The sequence below is a fragment of the Colias philodice genome, chromosome 25, assembly GCF_061535455.1.
Source record: "Colias philodice isolate Cphi_HAF_F1 chromosome 25, ilColPhil1 Martin Lab GWU primary, whole genome shotgun sequence".
Lineage (NCBI taxonomy): Eukaryota > Metazoa > Arthropoda > Insecta > Lepidoptera > Pieridae > Colias > Colias philodice.
The window spans coordinates 6,718,647-6,737,015 of NC_143110.1; the positions used below are offsets into that span (position 1 = coordinate 6,718,647).

The 18,369-nt window shown below is 33.1% G+C and overlaps 1 protein-coding gene across 3 annotated transcripts in view; it reads left to right on the plus strand.

Moving 5' to 3' along the window:
- Positions 1-556: 556 nt before the first annotated feature.
- Positions 557-18,369, plus strand: part of eya (eya transcriptional coactivator and phosphatase 2) — a 49,704-nt gene continuing 31,891 nt past the window's right edge. For 2 of the 3 annotated variants that reach the window (XM_089710962.1, XM_089710964.1), the window contains exon 1: positions 557-837. Coding sequence is in view for 1 of the 3 variants with exons in the window: in XM_089710964.1 (XP_089567090.1) it covers positions 817-837 (21 nt within the window). In the remaining 2 variants the exon portion in view is untranslated. The remainder of the gene's footprint in view (positions 838-18,369) is intronic. The other variant, XM_089710963.1, reaches the window with a different exon arrangement.

Here is an 18,369-nt window from a genome sequence, read left to right on the forward strand (position 1 = left end):
AAATAAATAAATTATTATTTTTTACTTTTGTTATTGTGATTTTTATAACAATAAATTAATATAGAGAAAATTAAATAGTTTTATTGCTCTTACACATCCTTTTACTGCTACATCAACCTGCTCCTGAACTATCCCGCTTAAAGATCCAGGTAGGTATAAAGCAAAAATATGACACCGCAGCACAATCTAATTCACAAAATAATACGTAATTTAATACAGAATAGCAAAAAATGAGCAACCATACATTGCAAAGTGAGCATCAGAACCGCCTCTTGAACGGGAGCGAGTGAGACGAATATATCACCCCACTTCGTATCTGAGCTACGTCTTTAAATTATACGTTCTCATAGCCTTGTAGCGGCGCGGTCGTTTTGTAAACGGTCGGAAGCTGCGTTACCCTCTGCAACATATTCAACCCTATTCCACGAACTAAAAGTATAATTTTCGTCAAACACACAGTGTACTTACGACGTTTCGGAGTCTATACGAAATTTAGTAATGGGGGGTGCTGGACACAGACACCAGAGTCAGGGTTTAGAATTTCAGTACAGCTTCGGATAGCTACGGGATGCTTTGTTAGTTCAATTGTTGACGATTTTTTTTACGTTATTCTCGTAAGAAAATTAAAAGCAGGATCCGATTTCGCAGATTCGTAGCTTGTATTGTATTTCATAGTGGACAGTGAAGTGTTTGTGTTAAAAATTCGTGTTTTCCTGTAGTTTAGGTAAGTGTGGTGATAAAGACTGGTGTGGATCGGGCATGTTTTTTTATGCATGCAATGGTTGCAAACAATGATAATTAATATCGATTGCGGGAATGCAGACGTTAAAGATTGAGGTAAAATTAGGATGTTATTTTATTAGATACATTGACTATGAATCTGTTATACGAAATTTTTGAAAAGTCTCTTGGTAGAGATATTTGTACCGGACCGAGTTATCAAATAATTTCTTATAAGAATTGGAAAGCTTTTTAAAAGCTAAATAATTTGTTTTGGTAGAGCAAAAATACGGGAGCATAAAAATAGTTTTTTACGTGTTGCGATGTAGATTAAAGTAATTAGTACACTTTTTAACAAATAAGTAAAATAAAAAAATGATATATAAATCGATAACATTGAGCTTTACTGTTGTATTTTTTATTTAAATATGTAGATCGTACACGTTTTTCAAAAACGTTTTTTTATCTAGGTAGGTAAATCTGTAATATTTTCATAAAATTCAAATTATTTCTTAGTTTTCATAAATCGTGAATAAGTTTTAGCTACTAATAATAAAAAAATAACTCTCCGCGCTACGGGCCTAAAAAGCTCTATAAAAAATTTATCGCGCAAGCTTTTATTACCTACTCGTTCCAAATCTATGGTTTGTGTTAGGTAAATATTTTAATTTACTCCTTGCTACAAGAGTACAAAAGATAATCAATTATATTTACACAAAATCTACCTATTTCTTATTGACTTATTGTAAAATTACGTTTCAAACATAACATAGGCGACAAAAAAGCACATGATATAAAAAACTACTTATAATAATATACATACATGACAACTGTATTAAAATTTATAGTTATATACCTAGTAGATTTATTATTTTCAGTCATAGATTAGATTTAAAATATGTAGGAATTTAATTAAATTTTTAACGAATTACATACAGCGACGGATTTCGGACTGCCCCTTGGTAGAGCGGTTAAAATCGAAATAATTATCTAGAGATCAGATATACTATGATATTTATTTTATGGTGGACATTTTATATTGATTTAATACATATAATAATAATTAATAACTAACAAATGGTTGTTGTTAAAACACATCACTAACATGCTAAAGATTGTTTTTATGTTGGTTGTTGTGCAATAGGTGCTGGCTGTATTAATTTTGAAGAAAGTGATAGATAGATACCTAGTTAAGAACCTGAATTAATATACATAATATAGGTAGACCGTACCAACCTTTTAACATGTTTAAACCCCGGTTCATCGATGGCAAAGTCATGCCAATGCAAGTCGCTAAAATGTCATTAGAAATAGTTGCTAGTATAAAACAAAAGTAGTAACAAAATGAGCGTTCCAAAATATTGACAAAAAAGTACAATCGTATGTAGGTAAGTAGGTAATAATAATATTGTAATTTGTAACTAGCAAGCTTATTATACCGCCCGCGGATTCTCTCACCGCGCGCGATTTGCTCTGTCGCGCGACTATAATTTATTTGGATCACTTTTTCACCCTTTTACAATTGTATTTGCGCGTCAAATTAGCTCACATATTTCTACTAATTCTCATTGCCAAAATACAACTACTCACAATAAAGTGAAAAGAAAATGTCTTCCTATAAACTGAATACCTAGATTGATTTACAAGCGCAACTGTAAAATGTATGACGTTTTTGAATTATTGATGAGATATTTCAGCAATAAATTACAAAGTTGAAAAGTAGAAAGACAATAAGTAATAAAGTAGAAAGATATAATTTATTTCTATTTACTAATTACTTATATTACCAATTTATACTTAAAAAGTAGCACAGACCTATTACGCAAAGAAGCCGCGGGTGGATCTTATATTACCTATTAAAAAAAAGCACTGACTAGAACATAAGTAGGTACCTACCTCTAGGCACTATTTACAAGATATCCTATTATGGGTTTAGTTATCCTTCTACATGATCGGATTTTCTGTGCAATACTAAGGTACCTATACCAGGTATATTGTAAGATACATTCAAGAATATTCATATCCCATCAAAAACATCCTGTAAAAAACCCAAGTCTCGCAGCTCAGTCTTTCTACCGTCAAAAGTTGTGAGATCCATGTAATACCAAGTCGGTTAATCTATTTAGTGTCTACTTGAAGGACCTTCTGTCTTAAGTTATTACATAAGTTATTATCATGCCAATATTAAAAATATTTAACGTTTTAAACAAATAGATCGACTTGGACATCGCTTGATTTGATTATTAGTATGTATCACACTACACAGCACGACGGGCCAGCGACCAACAGGAACGAGAGTTTCAATCGCGTGAGGCGCGAGAGACTAAAGAATCTAATATAATATTGTAATATTCATTTTGTTTTCATGCGATGCGATGCGATGATGCAGTTGGTGTATTTGGAAAACTGGACCGAAATTACAAAATATTTAAGTTTTCCCATGATTAAGACACTAAACTCTATATGTATTCCAAATATGAAGCTTCTAAGTCTGCTAGAAGTGCCTTGGACTTTTGATGATCGGTGAGTCAGTGAGTGACAAAATTTAGAAACTTTAACAAGTTGTCATTCTTAAACTACTGGTTCAAATTGACTGAAATTTTAAATATTCCGTGTTTATACAATGCCGGATTAGTTACTGAAGATTCAGGTTTCTTGCTTTATCCACAACCGAATTATAGGGGGTCGAAAAAGGCCCGAATTGCTTCGAGAAAAGGATGGTACGGCCGTGCCGCTTTTTTTTGCTCGACTTGGCGGGGGCACTGCCGTGCCCCCAGATCTATATCTCACTGAAAAAAAGGAATACATATATGTATTACATAATTATTAATAGATAAATTATTGATATATTGAATAAGTCGTGTTTTAAGCACTTTGAACCTTAAAACTTTATTGTCTGTCTGTCTGTATGTTTATTGTTTATAATTAATAATGAGGAAATAAAAATAACCAGTTATATTTTTTATATGAACTAAAATGTGTGATCTGTACTATATTTATAAATTAGGAACGACTGAATGGATTTAATTAATGATTTTTGATTTATTGTATTTCCTTGCTTTAGGATAATCCTAAAGATAACATTTACTAAAATGCTTTAATTTACAAAATAATTCTCTCTACCTGGGTAGAGTCAGGGAGAGCATAAATAAAATGTGTTCCTACGTAAAAAAAATGTAAAGACAACGTACAAGATCCTAATAATATGTAATAGGTAAAGTAAGCACCTATGTATGAAATTGTTATAGTAGGTAGAGCAAGTAATGCAGCAAAATAATTAATAATCTCTTCTTATTTTTTTAATAATAAAAAAACCATTATCCATTGCGATAACGATTAAAAATATCAAATCCTGCTAATAATTAATTTACTTTCTTATAATATCTGTAACTTGTAAGAACGATTTAATAATTTGTACCGATGTTTTGTTTTCCAAATATCGCTATATTTGACAAACGCTACATCGCACTAGCTGAAAAATACTAAAACACATAATATGTCTGTTTGATAACAATATGTCGTGTGGAATTAAATAGTTTACGGGTTTAAATCGCGATTTATTCGCTTTAAGATAATCCGATACACTATCTACATAGGTAGTAGGAAATACAAACCTGCGCAAGACTACATTTTTACGATAAATAATTATTAAGCAAAAGGATACTTATAGGCCGGGAGATACTGACAGAAAATATTGGGTCATTTGTACCAGCCTATTAGGTACATAAATTTACATAATTTCTGACTTTTTATAAGATTGTGTTCAAAACAGTGTTCATTCATAGCGAAGCCTCAGCATTGATTTCCACGGGGTAAAACACGGAACGTCGCGTACCTAGTAGGTATATCTAAAGTTAATAATTACTTCCTACTTCTCAAATTATAAGACTGTGGTGCAGTTATAAATCGTTTCAGCTACAGACGCTTAAAGAAATTCGTAGGCCACAGAACTGATATAAAAATCCTTTTCACCTACATTTAGCTACTTCTAAGAGCTCTTGGTTTCTTCGTTATTTAAGAGCCATTATACCTATACCTATATTTTCTGAAGCTGGTACCAAATTTATTTCACATTCTGCAGAAGTTCACCTACAGTGGACATAAATCTATATTCTATCAAAATATGAACGTTCATCACTCTATATTATTATACCTACTGGCTGCGCTCCGCGGTTTCACCCACATTGCTTCGCTCCTGTTGGTTTTAGCGTGATGATATTATAATATAGCCTAGCCTTTCTCGATAAATGGAATATCTAACACCGAAATAATTTTTCTAATCGGACCAGTAGTTCCTGAGATTAGCGCGTTCAAACAAACAAACTTTTCAGCTTTATAATAATAAGTAGAGATTAATTATTGCTATTATTACTTTAGAAAAATATAAAGTGTGAGGGATGGTGTCATAACCCTTCTCTCCAATTCAAATACAAATTACAATCACCCTAAATCTTAAATCCCATCACATCTGCAACTAATATATTTATTGAGGATTATTTTAAGTTACATTAGTGGCTTTAAATTAGGTGAAATGACAGCTTATTTAAAAACATATTAATAATCACTACATAGTATAAAACAAAGTCGCTTTTGTGTCCCTATGTAGGTATGTATGCTTAAATCTTTAAAAGTACGCAACGGGTTTTGTTGCGGTTTTTTTATTATTTTTAATAGTTAGAGTGATTCAAGGGGAAGGTTTGAAGGAAGGCGAAGCCGTGGGCGGAGTGCTATTTAATAATAAACGATTAAAAATCAAGAAGCTGATTAAAAATGCTGTTATGATTTCTCTCACAAAATAAGCGCAGAATCTGACTATTCCAGAAATTCTAATATCCTACAGTGTAGGTAGGTGTATAGGACCTACACATTATGTTTATGAATAATAGCTCACCTACCTCCACCTTGATGGCCGTTCCCAATATCGTATCTATCTTCGGTTTGACCCTACTAAAGATAGAAAATGCAGAATCTGACTATTCCAGAAATTCTAATATCCTACAGTGTAGGTAGGTGTATAGGACCTACACATTATGTTTATGAATAAAAGCTCACCTACCTCCACCTTGATGGCCGTTCCCAATATCGTATCTATCTTCGGTTTGACCCTACTAAAGATAGAAAATGCAGAATCTGACTATTCCAGAAATTCTAATATCCTACAGTGTAGGTAGGTGTGTAGGACCTACACATTATATTTATGAATAACTAGCGGTCCGCCCCGGCTTCGCCCGTGGTACATGTTTACGTTTTATCTACATAAGAACCATCCTCGTACTTCAAGGAATATAATAAAAAAAGAATTATCGAAATCGGTTCAGCCGTTCTCGAGTTATGCGCTTACCAACACATTTTGCGATTCATTTTTAGGGTTCCGTAGCCAAAATGGCAAAAACGGAACCCTTATAGTTTCGTCATGTCCGTCTGTCCGTCTGTCCGTCTGTCCGTCTGTCACAGCCGATTTACTCGGAAACTATAAGTACTACAGTGATGAAATTTGATGGGAATATGTGTTGTATGAACCGCTACAAAAATATGACACTAAATAGTAAAAAAAAGAATTGGGGGTGGGGCCCCCCATACATGTAACTGAGGGATGAAATTTTTTTTTTCGATGTACATACCCGTGTGGGGTATCAATGGAAAGGTCTTTTAAAATGATATAAAGTTTTCTAAAAAACATTTTTCTTAAAGTGAACGGTTTTTGAGATATCAGCTCTCAAAGTCGTAAAAAGTATGTCCCCCCCCCTCTATTTTTATAACTACGGGGTATAAAATTCTAAAAAAAATAGAGGTGATGCATGCTAATTAACTCTTTCAACGATTTTTGGTTTGATCAAAGTATCTCTTATAGTTTTTGAGATAGGTTGATTTAACTGTAATTTATTATATTTGCTGCTACGGAACCCTTTGTGCGCGAGCCCGACTCGCACTTGGCCGGTTTTTATATATAAGAAAGATAGCTCACCTACCTCCACCGAATGACTTTCGGTTCAACTTCCTTTAAAACTTGTAGAAAATAAAATGAAACCTATCGTATAGTTAGCATATCATCAATTTCATAAGTGAAAAGTTACCTACTTTAAGAACTGCTTAACAGATTAAGATATACACATTTTCTGCTACTATTATAAACTGTGACAAATTTATGGTTATGTAGATACATACGCCACGCCAGGATACAAAAAGGAAAAATATTCGGTATACTAAAGTATACTAATTCCTATGGTTTCAATGTTTGCAAGTCATGTAATTCTTTCCACATTTGACGCCGTGGCCATTCAGCCTACTGGGGCTGAATGGCCACGGCGGCTCTCATTTCCAGACAGATTACGCCGTGAATTCAACTGACTGGCAAAGTCATATTATACCACTGCTACCTTCTTATTATAAATATTTCTTTACAAATATTTCTTTACTGATCCTAAATAAACCCGAATCTGACAGAAACATATGTAAAATGCATCTGCGTATGTACTTAAAAGCCTTTTTTTTTCCAAATCCATCTGCAAAGAGAAACTAGCCACATGAAAATTTCTTCTGCCGCTATACCTACTCCCGGCCTAATAGCGATCCTACACAAAATAATCTGAATATTGCATACTAGCTGTGCCCGCGGTTTTACCCGCAGTGCTCCGCTCCTGTTGGTCGTAGCGTGATGATATAATATAGCCTATAGCCTTCCTCGATAAACGGGCTATCTACCATCGGACCCCGAGATTAGCGCATTCAAACAAATCTTCAGCTTTATAATATTCGTATAGATTATTACCTATATAAGTATAGAAGAAGGATTATTGAATACACACACGTACACACTTAACCAAAGACAGAAGCCTGGAAAACCTGAGCCTAACTCAACTGAGATAGTGCAAAACAAATAAAACCTAAGGCAAGTCTTGCGTAGAAGAATGTACGAACGTGCAGTACACTTTAAAACACTTTCTTTGAATATTTCAATGGGTATACTTGCCTACTGTAAACATAAAAATGAAATATTTTATACTAGGTTTCCGCCCGCGGCTTCGCCCGCGCAGTCAAAGAAAAACCCGTGGGATTTCCGGGATTGCGTCATTTTCCCGGGATAAAAAGTAGCCTATGTTCTTTCTCAGGTATCAAAATATCTTTATACCAAATTTCATGCAAATTGGTTCAGTAGTTAAGGCGTGATTGAGTAACTGAGACAGACAGACAGAGTTACTTTCGCATTTATAATATTAGTATGGATAAGCAGAAATTCCTCATATCTTCCTCTTTGTAATATTCGTGAAGATTTAAATTAATAAACTTACATTAAAATATGTAATGAAATAATACTGATATTTTCTTGGTGAAATTTCATTTTTAAACATAATGGAATTTACGACCTTTGTGGTTTGATACCTAATTTAAATTATAACATGCCTACAAATTCTTTTTACAATGGACCTACCCTTCGATTGTAACGGAATTTAACACAAATAACATTGAAAAACAAACGAATTATATAAAACACTTAAATTCAGATTCAATCACTTTTTCAAAATAAACATTTACTTCTTCGATTACACTCCATTTACCAGAACTTTGTTTTCTAAACATTTAAAACAAGAGTCGAAAAATAATCGAAAATTTTATCGATAATCCACAAATTTTGTAATCTTCAATTACACTCCATTTCCGAATTTGTTTTTATAACAAAAAAGAGAGTTAATATAATCGAAATTTTATCGATAATCGACAAATTCGGTTCCATCTCTACAACCAAACCACCACGTTATTTCTTAACCTAATAATATTCGTTAATTTATTTTTGAGCAGCCGGGCATTGGATGTAATTTTATATCGACGGAGAAAATGACGTCTTCGACATTATTTAACCTTTTATTAATGAAGTGTGCGATGTCCTCTTTTTACGGCACGGGCTCGTTAGTGATGTGCGGATTGTCGATATTTCTAGTTTATCTTGCTATAAATACACCCATGTATTTGTAATAACAACGTATTGGTTGTTTTACACTAATTCAATATTCTTCATAGGCGTTTTGGATTTACAATAATCAATTTTATGACCGTTAAAATTTTTGCAATTACATATTTTCTAAGCAAGATCGCAAGTACCACAATTGGGAATCAATTGCCACAACAACTAAGTAAAAAATTGCCAAATCTATACTATCAATGAATTAATGAACCTCATAATTTATTCCTTCACATTTCCATCGATAAAGGGCCGCATCCCTAGAGCATGGCTGACTTCACTAAGCAATCCCGACGCGCCAGGGTTTAAGCAGTTACGTTTCGCAGAATACACGGCTCAGTAGGCAAAGACTATACGTGTGCGGTTTTTTGTTTATTTTGCACTAGCTTTGTTTAATTAGGCTCCGGTTTGGGTGGCGCAGCTTCTGTCTCGTTAGCTTTCGATAGAGTTATGTGAGCCTGGTAGTTCTTATCAATAATATTGCAATGGCTTCTTTTGTTATCTCTTTCTATTTGTTCAAGGGACGTGTATTGTAAAGGCGAATAATATCGAATATAATTTAGATTATAAGTAAGAATGTATACGCCGCGCGTCGCGTATTTCCAAACTATACATAGCCAGAACGCAACCATAGGAAACTGCTCGTGTATACTTTGTAATGTTGTTTTTAAGTTTGTTATTACAATATATACACGAATTTTGCGTACTGGTCGTGTATACTTTGTAACACGGATTCTTGCTTCTTCGTTCCAAACTATACACGATCAGTACGCAAAATATGTATAACTAAATATAGCTACTACACCACTTACGCTTGAGCGAAATAATAAATATATAGGCAATCAAAGACTTGTACAGCTATATCTATCTACTTTTATTCTTCTTGATTGATTCAGTAAAATATGGAATAAAAATATTATTAGGTAAGTTTAGAAAAATAAATAGGTAACAGATATAAGGGTTACCTATGGGTTAGGTTAGGTTCGTGTTTTAACTACACAAAAAAGGAGCCCCGCGAAGCGGGGCTCCGTCGCCTCGCAACCGTCTTCTTCTGGACTTATTAGATTCTTACATTTTAGCACTATTGTCAATTGTAAGTCGTGCAGTATAGTCGGGAACGAAGACGCAAGCATCCTCGATACAAAAAATATACGATCAGTACGCAACATTATAATATACACAATACACATGCATTTTAAATAATAGATTTCAAAACAGCAATACAATTATATTATAAACACGAGCAATGGAAAGACGCCGCGCTTACTCCGAAACATACACGATTAGTCCGCATGCGTACTGGCGCTGTATGTTTTGGAGCGCTATTCTTACTTACTTCACTACAAAGTATACGCGAGTATTTGCGTACTGCTGTTGTATAGATTGGAAGAACTTTGTAAAAAAGTTATTTCCAAACTATAGGTGATTAGTTTCACACCGTTGCGTACTGGCCTTGTATAGTTTGGAAAGACGCCCGCGCGTCGTAGGTCGTAGGGGAGACCGAGGGGTTTTGAAACAAAGGTGAGTTGAAACAGTCTCGATTTCTCCGAACTTAAAACTGTTAGCGATCTGGCAACGTCTTTTTTAACCAACTCCCGCCACCAGCTATCGCGTCAGTTCATGCCGATGACGTCAGTTGTGCAGTTGTGTAGTTCTGAATGACATGTGCCGAAAATCGTAAAAAGTAAGTATTTCATGATTTTTTACGATGCTCGTACTTTAATATTGGTATTGTTTTTTGGGTTGAGTTATTTACGTTTTAAAAACTTATTATCTATTGATTCTTGAAATATACTTGGTAAATTTGATTTCTGTGTATTTACTGCTTGGTCGTGATTTGAATAAAAATTGGGAGGTTTTTTCTCACCGAGGTGATTTGAAACAGACTGTTTCAACTCTCCTTGTTTTTAATTTAATATCTGATTATAGCTAAAAAGTACGAAGATTATCGGATTTTATTGTTGATTTAATGTGTTTATTTGTTTAAGCATGCCTACTGGATGAACTAAAGCAAGAATAAGTTTAAAACCAGGCTGTAAAACTAAAAAGGTTAAGGTTGTCAAGAAACGAAGATAGTGATGAAGAAGAAGAGGAATCCTGTTGTATTTGCTGTATGGAATCATATTCAAATAACAGATCCAAAGAAAAGTGGGCTCAATGTTTGAAATGCCAATTGTGGGCTCATGAAACTTGTGCTGGTGGAGAACTTTGTCTTTGACATTTTGTAGATTATTGTTCCTTAAATAGTTTATAGTAGGTACTGATTGTAATACATACTTAAAAAACGACTGATTATTAACTATTTTATGTCAAAGATTTAGTTTTATAAAAATGTAAAACATTTTGTTGATTTGACTGATTATAATTGATGTTACGCATGTTAATTTTTGGTTATTTAGGTGTTTATTATTTGTATTAGACCTACTTGACTGAAATGTCATTAAAATATTACTTATAAAAGTCGTTGATTACTTGAAAATATAAGTTTTAATTAAAACCTTTGAATTAAATCATCATTTTTATTTTGCAGCTCCTATTACTCCCCAAAATCATTATGTTTCAACTCTCCTCGACCTCTGTTTCATCTTACCTCGGTATGAGGGGAATTGAAACAAGTTGACTTGTTACGATTAAGTCAATTTTTAACCACCATCTTTAACGCTTACCGTTTATTTATGCTAACCATTCGGAAGTGTATAGAATAACCTATCGATTGATACCAGTACCATAAGATTTCTGATAATAGTATGAGTTATATCAAACAAAACGTGAAAATTGTTTCAACTCCCCTCGGTCTCCCCTACAAATTTTCATACCCTTCTTTTTCGTTATGAGTTAACCGTTTTAATAAAACTTCACTCATACCAACATCCAGAACACACAAGTAGGTATAACAAGTTCATAGCATGTGCACGCGTATAATTACGTATGATTGTATTCAAATTTAGGCAAGTAGGAATAGAACTCTTCCAAGAGAGATTTTATAATAATTTAACTAAAAGCTCTACATTTTACTTTCTTTGAAGATATATCCATATTACAATTATATTTAAAAGTGAGCCATTAGTTACAGGTTGGCATTATAATATTATGTTACCAGATTTTAAAATGAAGAAGTAAGAAGCCCATAATATCACTATATAAAAAATCTGTGACACAAAAATTACTCTCTTTTCCGCTTAGTAAAAGGGCATTTAGAACATGCATCAAGCAATTACAAATTGAAACTTCCACTTTATCAAGTACCAAAATATCATAGAAATCAAACAAACGCTATTTAGCACAAGCCGACCGACACACGGCTTTTTATTTCAGAATTCGTGCGCACAACACACGCATTGTATTGCTCAGCCGATTCCGAGAAACATTTCGTCGGAACGGGATAACCATATGGAGCGTTCGAGCGTTAGAGAGAGACGCGTGCCTATTTTGTTGTTTTTTTTTCGTTAATCTGTGGCCACATGTGGATTGTTCTTGGACCTTATGGTCATTCGATGAGTCTCGGTCGTTTTGTCGCGCGTTTTTTTGTTTCGTGGCCGATCTTAGTGTTATTTTAATTGATACGTTGGCAACTAGGGTAGAACGAGTTATGGGGAGTTTAAAAATTTGCACGTGACGGTGTTGGGAATGTGGGGAATTTATTTGAGAGAATTTATGACTCGGCTTCAGTAAACTTATGAATTTTTAGTCAAAATCATTACAAAATTTGTCAATTCTGATGACAATTTAACAAGCAAGGTTTATAAGTGTGCTTTTTGAGATTTCGATCCATATTAGCTAATAAGGATAACCAGGACGTTGTTTTGAATTCTTATAAGAATTTGTTTGTATTTTACGTTCGGGCAATGCGGCCACTTCAGCCGAATACTGAATCCGCTAAAATGTAATGAAAATGAAAATTCTTGTAAGTACAGAAAAAATTAACATAGTAGCAAAATTATTATATTGCCACAGAAATAAATAAGTTGCTAGTTATGTAATATTACTTACAGTAAGTAGTAACCCATGTTAACAACTTGTCACTTATAATGGAAAAACTATCAAAATATACTTACCTATTATTTTCATGGCTACTTGGAATTCAAATACAAGATATCTAATAGATAATTACTTACTCGAAAATTATTGTTTTGCACTTATTGTTTCTTATAGGTAGGCATAGAGGCAAACGGACCAATTGGACTTGGGAATGAGAGAAATCATTTGGCCATACTATCGCTATCGCCACAGATTACTACTTAACATTTCATTTACTTAACTTGTGGATAAAAATTGTACCTATTTAGATTATAGGAATTTTCAATGGAATAGATTCAGAAACAATTTTTTTATTAAAGCTCATGACAAAAGCTATCATCAAATTATTATAACAGTTACAAATTACGCTGCTCGCGCTTTTTGTTTTTTGAACTAAACTAAACTTGCCCATTTTGCCCATGCAATGTATTCAAAACCTATGTTATGTCGTCCATTATGAAACTCGCCGTTAGAATTAAAAAAAATTCTATTGATTAGAAACATTACATAATCATTTATAATGAGCACGAATAAACTATACATTCCAGACATTGAAAATTATTGAATTTATAACCAAAACATTAAAATTACAAAGATTACAAGTAAAACCAGCGCTCAAAACTAGTTTTCCATAAATCACAATAATTACAAATTCATACAATGTACCAGGGTCCCCGAAATGTGTAAGAGATGCTTATCACGGCCCTTTCAACGGCCCTATCATCCCATCTCATTCTTCACATTTTTTGTCGCGCTTATCTCGATCTGTTCATAAAAAGTGTCTAGATTTAACGTGGATTAGATTTGAATTAGGCGGATGAATTCGAAATATTTTTGATGTGATTTAATACGCTGTTTTATATAAAAGTTAGGACTTAGGATTGCTTAGTTATGCGAGTAACTGAGTTATGCTAGAAGCTCGAGCTTTTAGAAAGGTCTGTTACAAAAGTTTGTACAACAACGAATCACGCAAACCTGAAAATGCTTTATTGCACGCCTCATAAGCGAAGCGTTGAGGTGGGTACTACTGTCGCTTCGCGCAAAACATCTGATTTTTCAAACTTAAAATGTCTTTATGTATCATACATTGCACTTGTAAGATAATACATACACACACATATTAAGAAAAAACATTATTTTTAACGTTCATGATATTTTTGATGTCATTTTTGTTATTTAAACTAGTTAAAAAACAGTTTAAAAAAGTTCTGTCTTGGACGTCCGTGTGTCTGTATGTGCGGATCCTTTTTCTTGTTAACACGATAGCGACCGAAATACTTTACTAATCGAGTCTTTTTTTTTCTCTTACGCTTGAGTATGCTCAGGAATAGAACCCTTTCATTTTTCAGGGTCTGATTCGATGTGGTTTAATTGTTATTAAATAAACAAAAATAATAATTAAAAATATTTATTAAAAAAAAATTATGAGGCGTGCACTTTTGGATTTTCCAAATTATTTTTTCTTTCCTAGGAATGCATGATGAAGCACTTTTACCTACTTGATTGAGTCGATCATGTCGGTCAGTCGATTTACATCAGCATAAAATGTGGGAATAGGTAGGTATCTAGTAGTAGGAAGAAATACGGTTATTATTCTAAATCAATAGATACTTAACCCATAAAAACATTTTTATTTGCGTCTAATCCTGAGGTTAATATGCATTAAGTAATAAAATAGTTTTTATATTAACACTAGCGGTCCGCCCCGGCTTCGCCCGTGGTACATGTTTACGTTTTCTCTACATTAGAACCATCCTCGTACTTCAAGGAATATAATAAAAAAAGAATTATCGAAATCGGTTCAGCCGTTCTCGAGTTATGCGCTTACCAACACATTTTGCGATTCATTTTTATATATAAGAAGATAATGGCGAAGGCTTCTCTATACCTAGGTATAATATACCAAAAAAGCCTAGGTACCTATTGGAAATGGACTTTCACTAATAAAGTCATAAATTATTATTCATAATATTCTTATCGTTGGTAATTTCAATTTGTATTTTGTGAATATCTTTGATATATTTTGATCGGATGGAATAGCAGTGCACGGGTTTGTACATTAAAATACGGTTGCCAAATTTTTCGTAAAAATCGCAGTAATTTTAAAGAGAGAAGAGGTAATTAGGATACATATAATATTAGGATACCATAAATATAAAGTACCTACTTACTACGCCTTAACTCTTCCACGCGCATGAAAAAATATTATGATTCTATGTCTATGATTACGTAACTCGAGACAATACCAAGAACTTTTCATATAAGGTGTTGGACAATGCAGTCGGTACCTTTGGTCTATAACACCGCAACTTTGATAAATCAGCAACATATATTGTAAATAGATTTTATGTCGCTATGTGTATTTTATACACAAGTTGAGGACTAGCTGCCCGCCTGGCGTTGCGCGTTGGATCGGAAGTACCTATGCGGTTAAAACCGGGTGTAATGAATGACATTCGATTTTGGATATATGTATTTAGGTAATTATTTGAAGAATGATCGAGTAATTAGGGTAATGCAATTGTAATTCTAAGAGAATATAAACTCCATTTTAAATACGAAATGAATAAAAATATAGAAGCGCCTGTACATTCCTGTATGTGTGATAGAGTGGTTCTCTAGAAAGGATTTAGTATATTATAATTTGTGAAGTTTTAGACAAAGAGGGGCACAGGCGAAAGCTTAGTTAGTGAGTGTATTTAATATTTCAAATAAGTATGTACCTACTAATAATAAACTTAAGGTACCAGGGCACTACAAACTTACAGCATATTTAAATGAAAAAATTGCTGCTCATTCTAAACGTTAAATAACTATGACATAATGTGACACCGCGACCACCAAGAGAGTATGGACTCCCGATAAGGATGATTTTATAAACAATAACAACCACCTTGTGAATTCAGCGAGCCTGGTACTTGCATATTTTGTTTTATTATAGTTAAACTAGCATGATAAGAAAATGTTTTAAATTCCCTTTGTAGTAGTGTACAGTATAAAAAATCATATTTAATTTATACTTTGTGACTACAATATATTTTGTTTACTGTCATTAAATATTTTGTTATTTAGCATTTTAGAAAATTCTAAGAGGAGTGTGAATTAGCCGTGGTTAACGAATTTTGTTAAGAAAGATGTGAAATAAAATAATTGAACAGGTATAAGAGCAATGAAAAACAACATTAATTCTTAAACCCAATTGCTAATTTAGTATCTATATAATATACCAATCAACATGCCTTTCTAGAGTTTCTAGTATCTTTTTAAAATACCATCTCATAATTATTATTATTAGTACCTAATCTCTTTGCCAAATAGGTAGTACCACAGACTAATAATAATATACTACGTATACAAGTATAGTACCCATATTCTAAATACAAACTAAGATGGGAAGCGTAAATTAAAATACGAAGTAGAGAAACAAGGAATAATTGAAACCAAGTCTTTCAGTTCACAATTTGAAGTCGATAAACAACGGACCAATAGTACATCGGATAATAAACAACAATTTCACATCAGTAATTTTTTATCTGTCCCGTTTCAATGGAATAAACAACAAAAGAGCAAACTAAACGAAGCTTTGTTCGTCTCTATCGAACTCTCGTGTACGAAATTAAGTCTTATTCGACTGTAATAAAGAGGAGAGTTGTTTGTATCGAATCCTAGGATAGGATAGCGTATTCGAATTGTTCGAAATTCAATTTAGTTTGGCGGGCGGAAGAGGCGTGGTTTGTGTTGGGCGGGTCGAGGGAAGGAGATAGGACATCGCGGATGTTCCTCATTCAAATTTCGCAGCTGTCTGGAGCAATGCCGAATTTCGGGATTAGAGAATAATGACAGCCACAGATTAAACAACCTAGATGTGTCAACGTCGCTTTTACTTTTATTGGTCTCGGTGGTTTCTGTCTTATGTAGTTTAAATAATCTGGGAATAGATAAATTAATATGGTTCTGACAACCGACTTCATAAAAAGGAGTTCAATTCGGCTGTATTTTTTGAGTTCGTTACCTTTAGACTGGGTGAACCGATTTTGATTATTCTGTATTTAAAAACTAGTGCCTTCCTGACTGTCTTATTTCAAATTTGACCAGTTGTAAACTTGTAACTAACAATTTGAACTTTTTTGATTAGGTATAGGTACCTAGGATTATTTTTTGTTAAAAAATAATCATTAATTGATACCTATTATTGCGCATTCTTCTACAATCGAACATAATTAAATAAACCAATATTTTTTTTAATCAAAGTATGTCATGAATATGTGAATTCATCAGCATTGACAAGGTCAGAAGGTCATCGGAAATATAACGTAAAGACAAAGTAAACATAAAAAATGCAACACACACAAGTTGTAAAGTCAACAAATTCATTCAGACGCGGCTGTTACGTAAATCTTTGTAGACAAAACGTGTTTTATTTTCCTTTAAAAATTTTTATGTTTAATTTGTCTTCGATAAACCTATTAAAAAGTTTAAAATCAACAACCTATTAATATCTTATTATTATTAAATTCACATGACTGATTCCGGTTTCATATTAAAATATAGGCCACAAATAAAGAACCGAAGGCAGGCTGGTTCAGGTATAGATACTTACCTAATCGTAATTTTTCGTTAATTTTTTAGATTTCATTGAGAAACATGACCTTTTTGTAGAAATCTGCCTGATACCTAAGCCTGGCACTGACTATTGCTGTCTGCTGCAGCATGCATCAAAATATTATGATGAACTTGAAGATTTTCAATCTACCTGAAATGAGAAGCTTCAAAATCGTTTTAGTTTAAACCCACATTAAAATTTAAAACATGGCACATATTTAGTACCTAGATATTTATGTACCTACCTACCTTTTATCTATAAGTTGGTTTTATAATTTAAGTATTAACTACTTATTATTCAATCGATCGCAGATAAACTGCACTGTTCATTTACATTTCCCAGCTCGTAACTCAATACTTTTGACAGGAAGACGTCAATCTTTGGCGGGAATATCAGCACAGATTGTATAAATCTATAGCATAGATAAAAAATATTGTTGTCTATTGATGTGATACAAAATTTTATACTTATAATTTTGTATCACATAGAATGTGTATAAAAAAAACGCAAATACGTGGGTTTAAAATGTGGTTTAAAATTAGTCATAATAAGTGTAATAAGTGAGTCGTATGTAAAATTAAATAAAATTCGTGATAAAGAATGCGAACAATTTGAAAATATAACGCAATTTAAAAACATTGGAAAGTATTTCTATAAATAAAGCTCGCGCATTCTAATCGGATTGCACGTAATTTGGCAGATGCGATTAAAATCGATTAATTTATTCGAGTCGATGTTATCTCGATACCGTTTTGTCGTCGTGCGAGTCATCAGGCCCATTTAGTGCGCTTCTAATTCGCAGGACCGTAATTAATGAAGAAATATAGCAATTAAATATGCGTTGTTTTTACGTACGCTGTAGAATGTTCCAATCGCCATTTAACAGCGAATTTATTGTTGTTAAAAGATAATATTTTCAATTTAAACATTTAAGGAAATTATGATGTTACGAATAAACTTTTAGCATTGTGAATTATATACACAATTTTGTGTATTTTACCGAGCTATTAAGATTTGAAATCTGTTTAATAGACCGGACTCTCAGTGGAGTTTCGTTTGCAAAAATCGCGGA